The sequence below is a fragment of the Schistocerca gregaria genome, chromosome 4 (assembly GCF_023897955.1).
Source record: "Schistocerca gregaria isolate iqSchGreg1 chromosome 4, iqSchGreg1.2, whole genome shotgun sequence".
NCBI classification, from domain to species: Eukaryota; Metazoa; Arthropoda; class Insecta; order Orthoptera; family Acrididae; genus Schistocerca; species Schistocerca gregaria.
In genome coordinates this window covers 491,743,437-491,760,242 of record NC_064923.1, presented here as the reverse complement: position 1 = coordinate 491,760,242, position 16,806 = coordinate 491,743,437, and the positions used below count along the sequence as shown (strand labels likewise).

Here is a 16,806-nt window from a genome sequence, read left to right as displayed (position 1 = left end):
AAATATATTCGATTAATGTTCTTCGAGATGCGACCATTCCTAAACCTGGTGGTAAATGTTAAGAACACTTACTGCTTCAGACAGCTTCTGTGATATAGAATAAGACCTCGCAGTTGCTGTGGAAGTTCAAGCACTGAAAGTTTCCTTAAAGCATTTTTCATTGGTATCCAAAATTTGTCTCAAGTAGATTTCTTGAAAAATGTTCTTGGGCTAGCAGGATGGTAAAAATGCACAAAAACATCCTTGTTTTCCAAACTCATTCTTTCAACCTCTGCAAGTCACCATCATACACACATGCCACTATGTCATTCAATGTTAAAAACGGATGTAATTTTACTGACACAATGATCTTCAAATTTCAGTTTCTGATGTTAAATATCATTGAACTAAGTTTTCTGCATTGCCAAGGAATTTGTGGAAATTCCTTGCTCCTTTTTATTGCTATACAGCTTTCAAATCATGTTTGAAGTGTTTTCATACGCAGAATCACTTCTTTCTTGATCAGATCCATCACGTGCACTTTTACCATCGCAAGATGCAAAAAGTGCCAATCAGCCTCCAACCCAAAGTCTACTTTGTGGTTGCACAGATTTGAAAAATTCTTTTTGTTCTTATACTGACCACCACTTCCATCCGAAAAGTGTATCAGCTTCTCAACCTTGGGAAAATTCTCTTAATTTATTACGTACTTTTTAAACATGTGCTGCCAAAGTGTTGTGCTCGAAGTAGTGGCTTAGAATGCAAATTGAGGAACTGCAATCATCTTTCTCATTTTTGAAGTAGAGAATAAATGGATGCACTGTTGACTCATCATTTGCCCAGTTGCAACCTTATATTGCATCCTGAATCACAAATGTAAAATTTTCTGCAAAATCAGATAGTGACTTGAGTTTTTGTAAGTTATCAGTTAAAGATTCCAAGTACTCTTCTTCAGATCTAACCACTTATTTCTGCCCTGTCAGGTGTAACCCACTGTTTGAAGGTAATACTGTCTGGCATTTCCACATCCTATTTGTGAACCAACTCAAAAACGGTTTCCTTACCAGGGAATTTATTACACAAACTCATCATGCAGTCATAACTGTTAGTGTCACAGACCATTAAATCTAGTTTCTCTTAATTAAGATCACTGAGTTTTGCAATTGCAATCATCAGTTTCACATTTTGATGATATAAACAAATATGGAGTGTGTCCCTGAAGATCAAGCCAAAATACACCACTTAGGGCAGAGGTTACAAAATTGTGACCTTCCAACTTTGCATTCGGGATGAGAATTTTTGAAAGCTACATTAAGTTCATTTAAATTTGACAGCACTAGTTATTTCTGCTTTGTTACTTTAACTCCATTTATAACACCTCTTTTGCTGTATTTGCAAACTGGGCACATTCTGCTGTGTACATCTTCAAAAACTGCTGGATCTTTTTAATCGTTTCTTCAATTATACCTACTCCTTTCTTCTTTCCTACAATTGGAATAATGCCTTGCTCTTTCACTATTTTTCGGGTTTGTGTAACCAAATGGTTAAAAACATTGAATTCATGAACTATTTTTTTCTCTTGTCTACGAGTCAGGGAGCAAACTTAAAATTTTAACTTTTTCCTCTTTAGATGTCACTGAACATTTTTAATTTCTATATTAAGCTCAAATATTCAGTGTCAGATGATGCTGGTGGTAGGTGTTCTTCTACTTTAGAAATAATGTTGGTATCTGTATTATTAAAGCGTAATTCCAAGTCTTTTCTAATTTTATCTGAAATTTGTTGTACATTATTTTCAATAGCAGTAACAATTTGGGCACAAGGAATTTCCAGGAATCAAATTACGTTTCACTTGGGAAGGTGTTTCACTTTCACGTAACAAGGACAAATGTTCAAGTTTTATTTCCCTCAAACCTTTAGTAACAGGCTTTTTATGAACTTTAAGTAGATCACAGCACTTTCTTCCTAAAATATGGTTTTGCATCAGAATATATTTCTTCTGATGATACTCGCACACTGATGTTACAGAAGAACTTACTCGAAATTTAAACAAAGCTTGTCTAACTTCATTAAAGTCATTGACATTTTTCAAGTTTTTTGAAACTTAACAGTAAACTGTTTTATGACACACTTCACTTGCTATATCTCCAACAGAGCACTGTTGATCCATGTTATTGCATTCCAGTTAATCTCACAAAGTTAATTACAAATTACACACAGAACAATGCACATAACACATTCTACACTGTTTATGAAGTATGTACATCCACTCAAACAGAAGTTTCAAAACAGACTGCCAACAATGCCACACCCAGCAATATTGTACTTTATTGACAATACACCTGAACGTAAATGGACATTTTTATTGCCATAGAACAAAAGTGAAAGCTATTGTTAAATATTGCATTATTAAAAATTTATGAACTAAATGAATATTGGTTAATATTGTTAACTAAATATGTATCACAAATTTTATTACAATGAAACAAACCATTTAAATAGGCAACGGCCGTAAGTTCAGTTTTAGAGTAATGAGTGTATGATATCTAACTATAGGAAAACAAAAAAAAAAAAAAAAAAAAAAAAAAAAAATACTCTCTCATAAATCACTCCTTGTTTGTTATTTATGGGCTTAAAATGTGGATTTTCGAAAACTTGGATACCAAACTTTGGAGGTCATTTTGACTGGTTATTTTTGATTTTAGAGTATTTTGTGTAATAGACAATGTTGTAGAGGACACTTGTCTAAAAACAATCATGTCAATTGCAATGTTGTAACTTAACCCAGTGCAGAGATATTCATATTTTTGCTAACTTCTCTAAACTGAAACATCGTCGCGCACTTAAACAAAAATGGCTGCCATTCAGTAAAGGTGAAAGGTAAATTTTTTTAAAAAACTGTTTTGAACTGCCAAGCAACCATCAATGGACCACTTCATATTGATTGACCCCTTTGAAGTTCTATGGAAAGGGGTAGGGGTGTTATGTAGACAATTTGATCCTTTGTAAAATGCTTTCATACCGGGCAGTAATCTTAGGTGCGAAGAAGAATATCCTAACCCACTTTATTCACTACCAAAGAATAAATGAAAATGCCACTTGCACATAAAATTCACACTCATCACTTCAGAGGAATTGGAAAATAAAAGTTGCGCACGTTTTCAAAAATTGTTACTAAAGTATACAGGGTTGATCTGCAATCAGGAGTAAACATGTGAAAGCTGAAAAAGGCATCTCATTTTTTTATAAGTGCATGTTTTTTTTATTTCAGTGTTACACATATTTGCAATGAAAAGAATTAAAAGAGACAGCTTGGATGCATACATGTGGAGATACATCATTACTGTTTTCTATTTCTGTAAATTGAAAGGAAAACATCAGCAAAATAAAATAAAAAAATGCAAACGGTATTGAGTGACAACATTAGTATTAACATAAGATACAAAAAACAAAAGAACAATGTTTTAATAAATTGTATTTTTAGAAGTATTACACCTTTCTATGACTAAGCCCCGAGTTCTTTCCACAGTATTTTTGCCCACATTACTTAACCGTGCACTGTGACTTGGTAGCGATGGGACATCCGCCTTTTACATAACACTGGAGAACGGAACCCAAACAGCCGTTTTCCTACTGAGCGATGATTCTGCAGGAGACATGTAGTTAATCTCAACATCTTTAAATTCATATGATACCAGGAAAGGTTTCCTTTGTACCAGTTTTGTCGAATTTCAAAACCACATACTGCCAACTTGCAGCTGTTCCCGCAAAACATTTGCTAGATGTACCACAATAACAGTGTTCCAATTGGCATCTGCTGAAAGCCTCTTCATTAGAATAGCATTAGTAGAAAGAACTAGAGACTGCATGGTTTGATATTGCTCCTGGAACAGTCCTTACACTGTAAAAAATTGAAAGAAACTCGCAAAACTGACTTACCATCAAGAAGACTTTAGGATTGAAGTAGAACAGCCCTTTTCTTATTTGTATCATCTGACCAGCCCCTGTGACAGTACTGGAGGGACTGTAAAATACTTAGGCAGAAGAGCCACCTTAGAAGCTAAGACGGGGGTTTGAAAAGTTGTCAGAATCACCACAAGAGGCCAGCACTACCTCGACAAGTTGTTCACATGATATTCATTGGACTGTAGCCTGTAAACATGAGCCACATCAGTCCTTTTGGAAGAGAGCTGTAGCAGTGACATGGCTCAGTTGTTCCCACGTAATGACTTGCGAAGATGGAAAAAAGATCTAGAATTGAGCAGCGATTAACTACTTCATAAAGGAAGTTATGAAGGCAAAGGACATTCATGCCAATTTCCATCCTCCTCCACATTCAACTGTAGCCAAGTGGACAAATTAATTTAAATTTGGTTGGGAGAGCTTAGATGATCCACACTGTGGATTGGAAGTGCGTGTGAAAATACTCAGGCTTGCCAGATGTCATCTGAAAGGGGCTATCACATTTTAACTGAAGAATTAGGAATGAAAAAATTATCTGCAAGATGGGTGCCGTAACTCTTGATGCATGCCCGCACGCATGTGCTATCACCATGACAAAATTACAGGAACTAAGGTATGAATTGTTGCGATACCCACCTTATTCACCTGATACGGCTCCGTCAGACTGTCATCTCTTACCAAAACTGAAAATTTTTCTTGGTGGGCGAAGATTCACTTCAAATGAAGTATTGATAACCGAAGTTGACATATTTTGCACGCCTGGAGGAAACTCATTTTCGAGACGGGATCAAGGTGCTGGAACATCATTGGATCAAGTGCATTAACCTACAAGGAGACTACATTGAAAAATAGAAAATGGTCAGTGACGTAAGCACTTTTTTTCTATTCCATTCAGACAACTTTTCAAACTACCCTCGTACATAACCATACAATTATATCTCAACTTCTGAAAAGTGCTATAGAAAATGTGTGTCACCTTCAAGGAAACTTAATTCAAATTTGGCTGAAGAGTTAAAGTTGAACGCACAGATGGAATAGTTTTAAAAATACAATTCACTTCTTTATATCTGAACATTTTTTGAAACTTCTTTGAACAAGCTTTTTGTCTGGTGCATATGAATGTATAATAGGAAAAGTTACTAACGTCGCAATATTTTTTGCGTCTTCTATTTTATCTCACTGATGTCTTTAATTTGCAGAAATAGAAAGGTATCACCACCTTTGAGCACCCAAGGTGTGTCTTAATTCTTTACACGGCACAGACATTTAACACTGAAATACAATCCACTCATTAAGAAAAATGACTGATACCTGTTTCAGATCTCATCTGTTTATACAATACTGCTGTGCCTGTGCTGTTCAGAAGTATGACCAAGTTCCTAAGTCAAAGCCACTGTGACTACTACAACCATTATGAAATAAATGCAATGTATTCACAGTTGTGAATATGGACAAACATCATGTCAGCTCTAAAGGAATGAAGACAATGTGAATTTGTGCCACACCAATATTCAAACCTAGGTTTATCTGTTGACACCTGGCAAGAAACTTTCAAGAAAAATGTCTCCCTTTGTGAAAATATACATTATCTATGCAGGTTGTAGAAACATGTTTGAAGACATTTGGGAATTTGGGCCTGGCCATCAAGTGCAGAGGAACAGCCAAATGGTAATGCAGACACTATAAGCAGGGAATCAGGATTCCAGTCTCAGTCTGTCAAATGTTCATTGTCGTCATTCCATTACACAGCAGATGGCTGACCGTATTCGGATTATACATTTCGTATATCTCATCTGTTTAGTTCTAAGCTACAGGTCAGCCCCAATTTTTGAAGTAGTATGTGTGACTTATTTGTCAATTCCCTGCAATGTTTAATGTGAATGGCATATGTAAGCGGCTTTTCATTTTATTCTTCGCCAATGAATAAAGTGAGTCAGGATATTCTTCCTTGTATCTAATGTTACTACCTGGTACAAAAGCATTTCAGCAAAAGAGCAAACATTCCCAATCGTATAATTAACACCCCCTCACCACATGACTTTGAAATTTGGAAAATTTAACTGTCTGATGGAGGCAGCTTTAAGTGCAAGTCACAACTACACTGTATTAATTTCAAAGAAAAGGGCTGTTCATTATTTTTTCCACATTCAATACTAGGACCAAAGAGCTACAGAGCAAAACTGAGGTATGTACTATTTAACTGCGTAAAGTTATGTATTTTAAAGTGCTACAAATTTTTAAAGCACAACATGTAGAAAGTGTGTTCCAACCCTCAGGTCAACAGCAGCATCCGATTCCACCCCCCATGCTTTGACCCACGACGTAAGGGGGATGTGTGTGAATGAGTTGGTTGTGTCTGATGATGTCATCTGATGGTGTGTGGTGTTGGGTTCATTTGAGGTTTGGTGTTTGATGTGTCAAGTCATTGGCAATGTTTGAGCCCAGGGCGTAAGGTTTGGAAGTTCTTTCAGTGAGTTACCAATTAATTTTCTTTGTGTGTGACTTTTTTTACATGTTTTTGTTTGCTGTTTGTGGTGCGGTAAGACATTTAACTTACTGTGTGGCTTCTGTTGTTACTTATGGATATGATAATGAAACGTAACAGTGTTGCATTGCAGTCAGAGATGGAGGATATGTTGTTTGTCATTAAATTCCTTCAGTTATTTGAACTGATCGCTGAAACTTTAGTGTAGTGTATGGAGGGGGGGGGGGGGAGAGAGGGAGGGGGGGAGGGGGGGAGAGGGAGGGAGAGAGAGAGAGAGAGAGAGAGAGAGAGAGAGAGAGAGAGAGAGAGAGAGAGAGAGAGAGAGAGAGAGAGAGAGAGAGAGAGAATTTTTTCTTTTGCGGGGAGGGGTGGGGATTATCAACATAGTTTGCAGTGCTGGAATTTGTTTATGGTAAGTGATCTTTTTTTTTGGTCTGTTCTTCTCGAGTTGCGATGTTTAGTGTTTTTATGGTATACTGATTGTCTTTTAATGCATGTAGGGATGTTTGATTTGAGGTTTTGAGGTAGTGGCGTTTTGATTTTATTTTTCGTAGTTGGAGGTTTTTTTTTTTTTATCAATACTTATGCTGACCTATATAAGTCAAAGGAAATGCCAAATTCCAATTTTCTTAGTTTTAGTTGAAGGTATTGGTGTTGTCAGGTGTGGTTGATCTATGTAGGTCGAGTGAAACGTCTAATTCAAATTTCTGTAGTTGTAGGTGTTGGTATTTTGATATTGTCAGCTATTGTTGACATATACAGGTTATGGGAAATGTTCGATTCCAATTTTCATAGTTTTTGTTGTAGGCGTTGGAGTTTTGGTGCCATCAGCTGTGGTTGACCTATACAGGTTAAGAGAAATGTCTAATTCCAATATTTACAGTCTTAGTTTTTGTGGTATCAACAATTGCGGTTGAGCTACAAAGGGCAAGGGAAGTGTCCAAATCGTGTAGATTTTGTTCGTCTAAAGGAATTTTTATTTTCTCATATTTTGTGTGTTTTGGACTTTTTTCTGTTATATTTAGTGTGTCCACACCCTAGAATCCCGAATTTTCCACGGTTGTCCCATTTGTTTGATTGTATTATTGGAAGGAGATGTTATTGTCTTACTTATATTTATTTCCATGTTTGTTGCTGTGTGCATGTAATGATGTCATAGACACCATATTGGAGAAGCTTAGAGTGGACATTTCCGCCATACAGAAGGTGTCAACGCAGATGGGTGGAATCTGACACTTCTGTAATCCCCAGCCCCCTTCATAAAAAACATGAACGACATTCCTACTTTACAAACGTAATATCACCTCAATGGACGCTATACTTCCTGCGTAAAAAAAAAAACTTAGACCTGTAGGAAACTGGTGCCTGACTAATGATCCCGGATACACAGCCTTCAAGCCTGAATTTCCAAAAAATGGTTAGAGTTAGAACAGTGCTATTTGACAGTTTCACTAGTAAGGGGGGAGGGGGGGAAACCACATTAGAAGGCTGCCTGACATTGATTTTTTCGGTTTTTTTTAGGTGGGTGGAATTAACTAGAATTTAATCAAATTTTAACATTTGATTCATATTTGAATTTTTTTTTAAATATCTGCCAAAAATAACAGTTATGCTGTGACGTCCGCTGAAGGTTGCGAGTATAGTTCTCCAATTGTGTGCAGAGTAGCCATTCGCTTTTGATTTTACATTAATACCATTTTCTAAAAATATGAACCTAAATGTAGGTGAAAATAGTAAAAATTAAAAATTTTGCAGGTGTTGGAACAATTTACTTTGATTTTCACGATTTTTCCTCTAGTTATGCCCAGAAAAATCCTCTTAAATCATGATATCATCTCACAATGTCAGTTCATATAGTTCGTAATTTTATAAAGGATCATATTACCAATTTTCATTATGATTAGTTCTATACTTTTCGAGTTAGACTGCAAGCAAATGTGAAAAAGGGATTTCAAGATAAATGCATTTGAAAAATAAATTCTCTGAAACTAGAAATGCAAGGAAGTTAACAATAATACAAAATGCTTAATGATTAATCCGATTCCAGAGCCATACAGTAAGCCTTCTTTCTCACAGATTTCATTTTGCACTTACAGCAGTGCTTTCTGACCTTTCTTTGATTGCAACGAACTACGTGATTCTGCCAGCTCACACATTCGTTATCCATTTGTTTGGCATTACTGGTATTTTGTATATCTACTACAATTCCTGCCTCGTTCATGAGCATCAGAAGGGATGAATGCCCTCCACTGAATAAGCCAGCTGCTAAATATGATGCCAATTCAACAATTTTTAGACCGGAGCACAAGTGTTTAGGAGCTAATTGTCAAATAATGGAATTAAAACTTTCATTTGCATTTTGTGTATGGCCACTCAAACACCTCCCCAGTAATTCATCCCTTGACAAATCTTCATATATTGGAAGATATTCCTTTGTACGTCAGGGTTAATGGAGTAGGGTGCAGTTCATGTCCCATTCCAAAGGCTGTTCATTTCTGCCACTTGCACCAGCTGTCTTCTCCCTCTGGGCAATACTCGCGACGAGGATTTTCATTCATGGAAATCATATGATAGTGTGTTGCCGTAATTGCTTTTATCACGTCTTGCACACTGTCTGTATGTCTTCGTATCAGTAATCCATAATAAGAACTGAGCTTTTTCACTAATGACTGAGTCTTCCCTTTCCACCAAGCTTTTTAGTTCTCCGAATGTTTCAGAGTCACGCCCCATTATCTTCTGGATATGACCTATACATCGTTTCTATGCTCATAATATAAATGAATACGAATTTCGCTTTGAAACTGACTGCACACTCTTTGATAGTTAAGCTAATGATTTATGCTTAAAAACCTGATTTTTTGAACCTCCTAATGTGGTTTTCTCCCTTAAGACAGGTCCATATAAAACTAAATTCTGGAAGGGTCACCTTAGGATCCGCCAATATATCTGATTTTACACAGAATGGCCTGTATCTAAATTGGTGATGCTGCAAGTTTTCACAAATCTGCTTCATTCTCTTGTTAATGTTTGGTAACTGTTCAAGCCTGGTTGGTGGCTTTTGGTTTACCCTCACTGGTTATATCAATGAGTTCTGGTTTTTTGTTCGGTAGACTTCATTTTAGGCAGATAGGGTAAGTGAACATTTGGATAATGGGTGACAGTTTGACTGTTGGTTTTTGGTATTTCAGACTTCGTTTTACCCGCCATGCAAGTCAATCAAAATGTCACTTGCGTTTAGTGTTGAGAATCTAGTGCACTATTTTTGGGCTAATATTTGTCTTAGAATGGTATCATTCTTATTGTCATATAGCTTCTCCCCACACAACAAACATAATAAACAGTAATACAGATGGTGAAGTAGTATAATATAAACTGAAACATATGAAGATAGACTTTTCACTGGAATTGTCCCACAACTGAATTATACATACTAGAGATTAGTTTATAAAATAATTTTCTTGATAATCATTTACTGAGTAGCAACATGCATCAACAATTTTTTTTTTTTAAGTTCTAATTTAAAAGATATATCATTTTTCAAGTTTAATGTATGGAGGCAATATGTTGTAGAGCTCAGTATCCATACCACTGATGTCCTTTTGAATTCGTGTTCTTTGTTCTATGCAGAGATCATTCCTGTTCCTTGTGTTACAGTTGTGACTGACAGCGCTTGTGTGAAGATTACCAAGATTTATTTTGGGTAAGTGTACACACATGAAAGTACAGAGTCATGGCACAAGTAAATATTTCTAATTTGCTGAAAGGAGGCATGCAGTACGCTTGTGTAGGGCTGTGGTTAATTATTCAAGGAGTCCATATTTGTACAACGAACATTTCTTTTACACTAGACTGAGCCCAGAATGCTCTCTCATATGAGGCTACAGAATGAAAATTCAGTTCTAGATTCACCTAGAATCAGTTTACCAAACTGTATGTAATTTGTTTTCTTTGTATTCAGAGTAAGTTAATCTGGACTGGACCAAGCCTCAACATTTTTTTAAGGATTTTATAAATAGCAGGAAGTAATGAGTTTTTAATGAATGTTGTCATGGACACCATATTTTATGTATTCAAAATAGGGGAATCTGCTAGCTGGACAACATAGGCCAATGCAGACAGGTGTAGCTGCAACCTTCGGTTTTGCTCCATCAGCAATATTTATAAGATTATAAGAGTATCTCAGTCCATCTATGGGTCATTTTTACATACAATGAATATTCTGAACAGATTTGTCAACTGAAAACTGCCAGACGAAACAGCTGGTCCAAGTAGACTAGCCATCTTGCACTTCATGGGTTTTGTGCAAAATTGGCAAGATGCTTAAAAGCAAAATAAATCAATCTTCTGCATGTGTACTTTTCCTCCACAGTTCTATAAATTATAACCTAAGCACCACACATCAAGACATTCCCAAAACTCTTGTACAATATGGAAAATTTGAGATTGGTGTACTTTTCTCCACCATTTAGGACTGTGGTAACTAACATCGGTTGACAAGTTGCTTTTTATGGTGACAGTGTTATCAATGATCATACCAACATCTAAATCAGTGTAACTCCTTCACGGGGGGTATTTTTACATTGCATAATTTATAGAGATGAAGTGGGATATAACTGTGGTATTTTTTGGGTATGGGGCTGCACATAGCTATTAAAAATGATAATGCAAAATGTTTGCAAGTTAAATGACTTTTTGAATAACTAAATTAAAGAAAGACAAATATAAAGCTCATAGGCTATTTGAAATGATGATTCTGAAACTATTGAAACTACATAAAAATTGTTCTCAGGTGTGATAAAAATTTGAACTAATTTCCTCTAATGAACACCGACTGTGACTGTGTCAGCTAAACAGTTTTCTTATGTTCCTGTGTGAATTTTAGCCTTCACTGCAAAGGGCTGTTCTCTGCCACAGCATTTACAGTACAAAATATAAGCTCCCAATAATTTTACTTCCTACATATATAAAAATTCATAAAACTCGTTTCTCCGTTACCAGAGAAAGAGATTGTGTGTCATATTACGCTCCGGAAGTATTTATCTCATTATCATGACTTATCTTTTATTATGGTTTCTCTCCGTCTTATTATAGCAGAGAAGAAACATCATTGTAAAGTTATGGGCAAAGATGTGGTAGAAACAGATTTGCAAAAATCTCTACGACAATATACTGGGGAGAGGCAATATGTCAGGGAAATATAACACCTTGTAAGGCCAGAAGTGTCAACAGTAGGCCAAGATGTTTAATCAAAGTATTAAATTATGAATCTCATGCAGGTGTGAAAACATTTAGGTAACGAAAAAGCATCTGGCGCTTTGCACACGGCAGATTTGAAAAAAAATGCAACCCTCAGATAACCAATCGTCTTTGAACAGAACTGGTACTTTCCTCTGGCCTACAAACTGTCTAATTACAAACATTTTTCACTAGCGCAATAAAACAACAAGTATCGACTGGTTATCACTGCAAAGGCTGTAGACTATATTTGTCCAAAATAACCTTCAGACTTATGTCTCCTCAACAACTGTAGTTGATCACACAAGCAAATTCAACTTACAATGCATGTACAATCGCAAGCATGATAATATATAAATTACGTCCATACACCTACATCAGCAAATTGTGACAGAAACTAATTCAACAATTACACCTTTGCTGCACCGTAAACGCTACAAACTTTGGTGAACATCGTATCAGCTGCCCCAAAAAGAATCGTAACGTCATTCCCTACATCTCTGAAATCTGCTCCACAAATTTATCTCAGACTGTTAGGAAATACATTTACAATCTTTTAATCAAAATTATTTCGACCACCTACAACATTACACGAACACGTACACACTATTAGTAGACTACTTTCATAATTATTCATTACTTACCAAAAAATATATACAGCCTATTGACGCCAGTCTTTTGTTCGGCCCACTTAAAAAACGATGTCCATGGTTGCTTATCATCGTTTAACATTTTCTCTACCTGTTCTTTACAGTGCAAGATTCTGCATCCCATATTTGTAGCCAAATAAAGGGCAATAAATAAACCTCAAAGTCTGCACCTGCAACACGTCGAAAATAACACCTAGACAATGGTTGCTCGGCTTCTCCTGTGTCTATACTGTACACTTCGAGTTTTAAGAAGTGTCAAGCAACACCGAATATCATAACAAAACCACAAGCCCACCCACCTGCAACTTCAGTCTGACAGAGCACTATCTTCCTTATTTCAAACTGCTGAAATTTTCCTACTTGTCAAAGACTAGAAATTTTACGCAACAAAGATATTCCATTTCAAAACGTTACATCTTTATCCAGTTCTCGCATTTTCAATTACCACAATTCGAAATCTTTCACATGAAATCTGTAAACAGCTAAGGAAACATTTGCCAGCGATATTAGTACAAAATTATGTAGAACAGAAATGAAACAAATGAAACTGTAAATGTTGAGATAATACGAATATGACCACTTACGCCATTCCAAGGATTGGGCGAACAGGAGGAAAACCTAATACATTGCGTAATCTGACGGCTAATTGCTATCGAATGTTTTTCTCATTTGAACATCCCTACAAGTCTATCGTCTCTGAGTGAATAAAATTTCATTTATGGTTCAATTTATTGCCCTGCTAACATAGCCTATGAAGATCTCTGGAGTGATCGTAGGGTACATTACTTGACGCCAACATCAATTGGGAATTGCCACTTGACTTTGGTATAACTCAGTTGTTTACAGACTGCGCTAAGAATGAAACCTGGATATTGCATTTGGGTTCGCTGTTTCAACACAATTATTGATTAGTGATAACAGCGGTCACTAATTGTTGCTCCTAAGGATGCAAATTGAAGCACTCTGGAAGAGGAGAAAGAAAATGTCTTAGGGGCAAACCTTACGATGCAATGTGGCAACGCCTCTTAGAGAACTAAACTCTGCAGCTCAGATTTGACGCCACGAAATTGGGGCTACTTATTCTCTAGCGGAATCGTGCACAACACCGCTTTGGTGAACGGTGCATACCAGGCGCTACATTACCTATGCTGATCTATCTGATACGAAGAAATCACAGAGGATTATATTTTTTCGTTTAACAAATTATTAACCATTCTTTAGTGCGGTCTTTCGACTGTAAAAGAGTAAGCATCAAAATTTATATCATGTATTTGTAAATAATCTCAGGCAAATTAGAAGACTAGCAATAAGAGAGTTAATCGTGTAATGAAACATGTTGTAGGCAAATGGCAATACTTAAAATCAGTGTTTTAACAACAATAACCAGAATATTAAAAGCAGTATCACTGATGTTAACACAACAACATTGAAATGTAATAAAATTCTGTTGTATGTGGAAATTGAAGCAGATACCAATAACCCACAGTCGTCAAAACTATGAGAACAATCAAATGAGCCACACCTGTGCGTTCCATCAACTGCTCGCTAATAACACAGCTAACAGCGGAAAAATTCTTCAGTAATACTCTTTTGGAAACAATAAGAAGAAGCAAATTTCGTAAGATATGTTGCCATTCCAAATGGATCTCCACTATATAGTCTTTTAATATCTGATACATGAACAGAAGGAATAATAATCTCTGTAGGTCCAAATCTCCATTTTTACGTAGTTACGCTCATCACACCTAAAGCTCCTACATACTCCTACACATTAAATGGAATGTTAATTTATAGTACAGCATGTAGAGGGATGTTAGTTTTCATTATCAGAAATAATATTTAATTGAAGTTATATCCACTTAAAATTCCAAAATATACTGAAGAGAAAAACAGCTATGATATTCAGACAAATATGCAAAAGGACAGATAAATACTTGAGAACCTTACACTATGACATGTTGAGAAAGTTATATACAGGACATACTATCAGCCCAGTAGCTACCACATACTACCTGACCAACCATTTGGTAACAGATATCATTTAACACTGCGTAATGACATTGTAGCAGACATGTTATTCTAGCTATGTCACATGAAAATCAGTCTTCCCATACTCATCAAAACAACTAACATTTGCTATTAAAAGAAAATATTGTATTTAAGGTTGCACAATTATTGAGAAACAACATGAGAATACATCATCAACTGACAAGGTTACATTACCAATACATAATGCCAATTTTGAAGATGATATACAAAAAGTATTTGAATTCTACATGAGAACCATAAAGAAGAAGGAGACCCTATTGCACGCTCCTCAATGTTAAGAAGGGTGTGGGGCTCAAAATGAAGCACGAGTTAGCTAGTTAGTTAGTTTCATGTACCATGGATAATTTTGCATGATAAATCGTAATGATGTGTAACGAGTCATGTGAAATTCAAACCGCAAATTAACCTGTAAATATGGCTACATGCCGAATATCAATACATCGGTCACTTCTAAAAGCTAATAATCAAAAGAACTATACATACACATTAAATTGTCAGCACACTGCAGACAGAAGCTAGAGAATTTAAAATGAAATCACATGCAAGATGCACATCAACATATCTACATCTATACCCTACAAACCACCTACCCTACAAACCACTGTGAGATCCATGGCAGAGAGTACATACAATTGTACAAGTTATTACAGTTTCTTCCTGTTCCTTGGAGTGCGAGAAGAAAGATTGTTTGAATGCCTCTGTGTGTGCAGTAAATTTTCTAATCTTACCATCACGATCCCTATGTGAGTGATACATAGGGTGTTGTAGCGTGTTTCTTGAGCCATCGTTTAAATTCGGTTCTTGAAACTTCGTTAATAGACTTTCTCGGGATAGATTACATCTATCCTCGAGAGACTGCCAGTTCAGTTCCTTTAGTGTATCTGTGACACCTTCCTGTGGAAGAAACAAACCTGTGACCATTCGTACTTCCCTTCTTTGTATACTTTCAGTATCCCCTGTTGGTCCTGTCTGCGTCAGATCCCACAAACCTGAGCAATATTCTAGAATGCGTCGTAAGAGATTTTTTGTAAGCGATCTCCTTTGTAAACTGGCTGCATTTCCCCAATATTCTACTAATAAATCGAAGTCTACCATCTGCATTACCCATGACTGAACCTATGTTTTCATCCCACTTCATGTCCCAGGTATTTGTATGAGTTGGCCGATTCCAAATGTGGCTCATTGATATTATTGTCACAGGATACTATGCGTTTTTTTTCTTTTTGTGAAGTGCACAGATTTACATTTCTCACATTTAGAGCAATTTTCCTATCTTTGCACCACTTCAAAATCTTATCAAGAACTGATGAAATATTTATACAGCTTCTTTCTGACTTACTTCGTTACAGGTAACTGTGTCATCTGCAAAAAGTCTGAGGTTACTATTAATATTGTTTACAAGGTCATTAAACGCAACTTGAATAGCAAGGGTCCCAACACACTTCCCTGAGCCACACCCAAAGTTACTTCTACCTCCGACGACGACTCTGCATCCAAGATAACATGCTGGGTCGTCCCTACCAAGAAGTCCTCAGTCCAGTCACAAACTTCACTTAATACTCCATACGATTGTACTTTTGACAATAAACATAAGTGTGGTAGTGTGTCAAATGCTTTTCGGAAATCTAGAAATACTGCATCTAGCTGATTACCTTGATACAAAGCTTTCAGTGCCTGTATGTCATGTGTGAAAAGTGTGAGTTGGGTTTCACATGGTTGATGGTTACAGAATCCATCCCAGCTGGTTCGAGGAGGTCATTCTGTTAAATATATCACACTATTTTTGACCTCAGAATATGTTTTAAGATTCCACCACAAATCGACGTCAAGGATACTGGACTGTAGTTTTGTGGATCACTGCTACTATAATCCATTCGGCTTAAGAATAAGCTTGATGTAAACTAACACAAACGCAATGATTGGTCAGAAGCTGTAGCACACGTACACAGGTGTTGTTCCGCTCTTGGAAGTAGGTCCTACTTATGTTTTAGATATCTTATTACTAAGTTACGTTAAATAAAACTTTAAGATATTGAAACGTATTAACAGCCATCAACATTTTTCTTAATCACGCTTTAGCTACATAGTTTTTGTTTCAAAAATCGTGTACCGTCACAGCCTCTGCGGTGTTGTGCTCTGAATCTCTGATTGTCCGGCTCATAATGCGCAGTTTGAAAATGGCTGAGGCTGCTTTCTGCTCCGTAGTGAAACACGCACGTGGAGCACGGTTAAAAAGGGCCGAGAAGTAGGTTATTCTTGATGTTTTTCATCAATTTACGAAGATAATCGGCTTTGTAGTATTCTCAGTGTTGTACATATGCTGTTCACAAACTTGCACTAAAAGTGTAGCGTAATCGGCAGCACAATGGGTCGTGAAACAATAGTGGTTGACTATGCTATGTTGAAACCCCTCAGTACCATTTTCTTTTTCTCGTTCAATTTGAA

At 36.4% G+C, this 16,806-nt stretch overlaps 1 protein-coding gene across 1 annotated transcript in view; it reads right to left on the bottom strand.

Moving 5' to 3' along the window:
* The window catches only part of LOC126266701 (receptor expression-enhancing protein 6-like), a 54,508-nt gene extending 41,664 nt beyond the window's left edge, over positions 1-12,844 (bottom strand). The window contains exons 1-2 of the mRNA XM_049971144.1: positions 12,612-12,844; positions 12,307-12,482 (exon numbers count right to left, since the gene is read on the bottom strand). Coding sequence (XP_049827101.1) covers positions 12,307-12,436 — 130 coding nt within the window. The 5' untranslated portion in view covers positions 12,437-12,482; positions 12,612-12,844. The remainder of the gene's footprint in view (positions 1-12,306; positions 12,483-12,611) is intronic.
* Between the last annotated feature and the right edge of the window lie 3,962 nt (positions 12,845-16,806).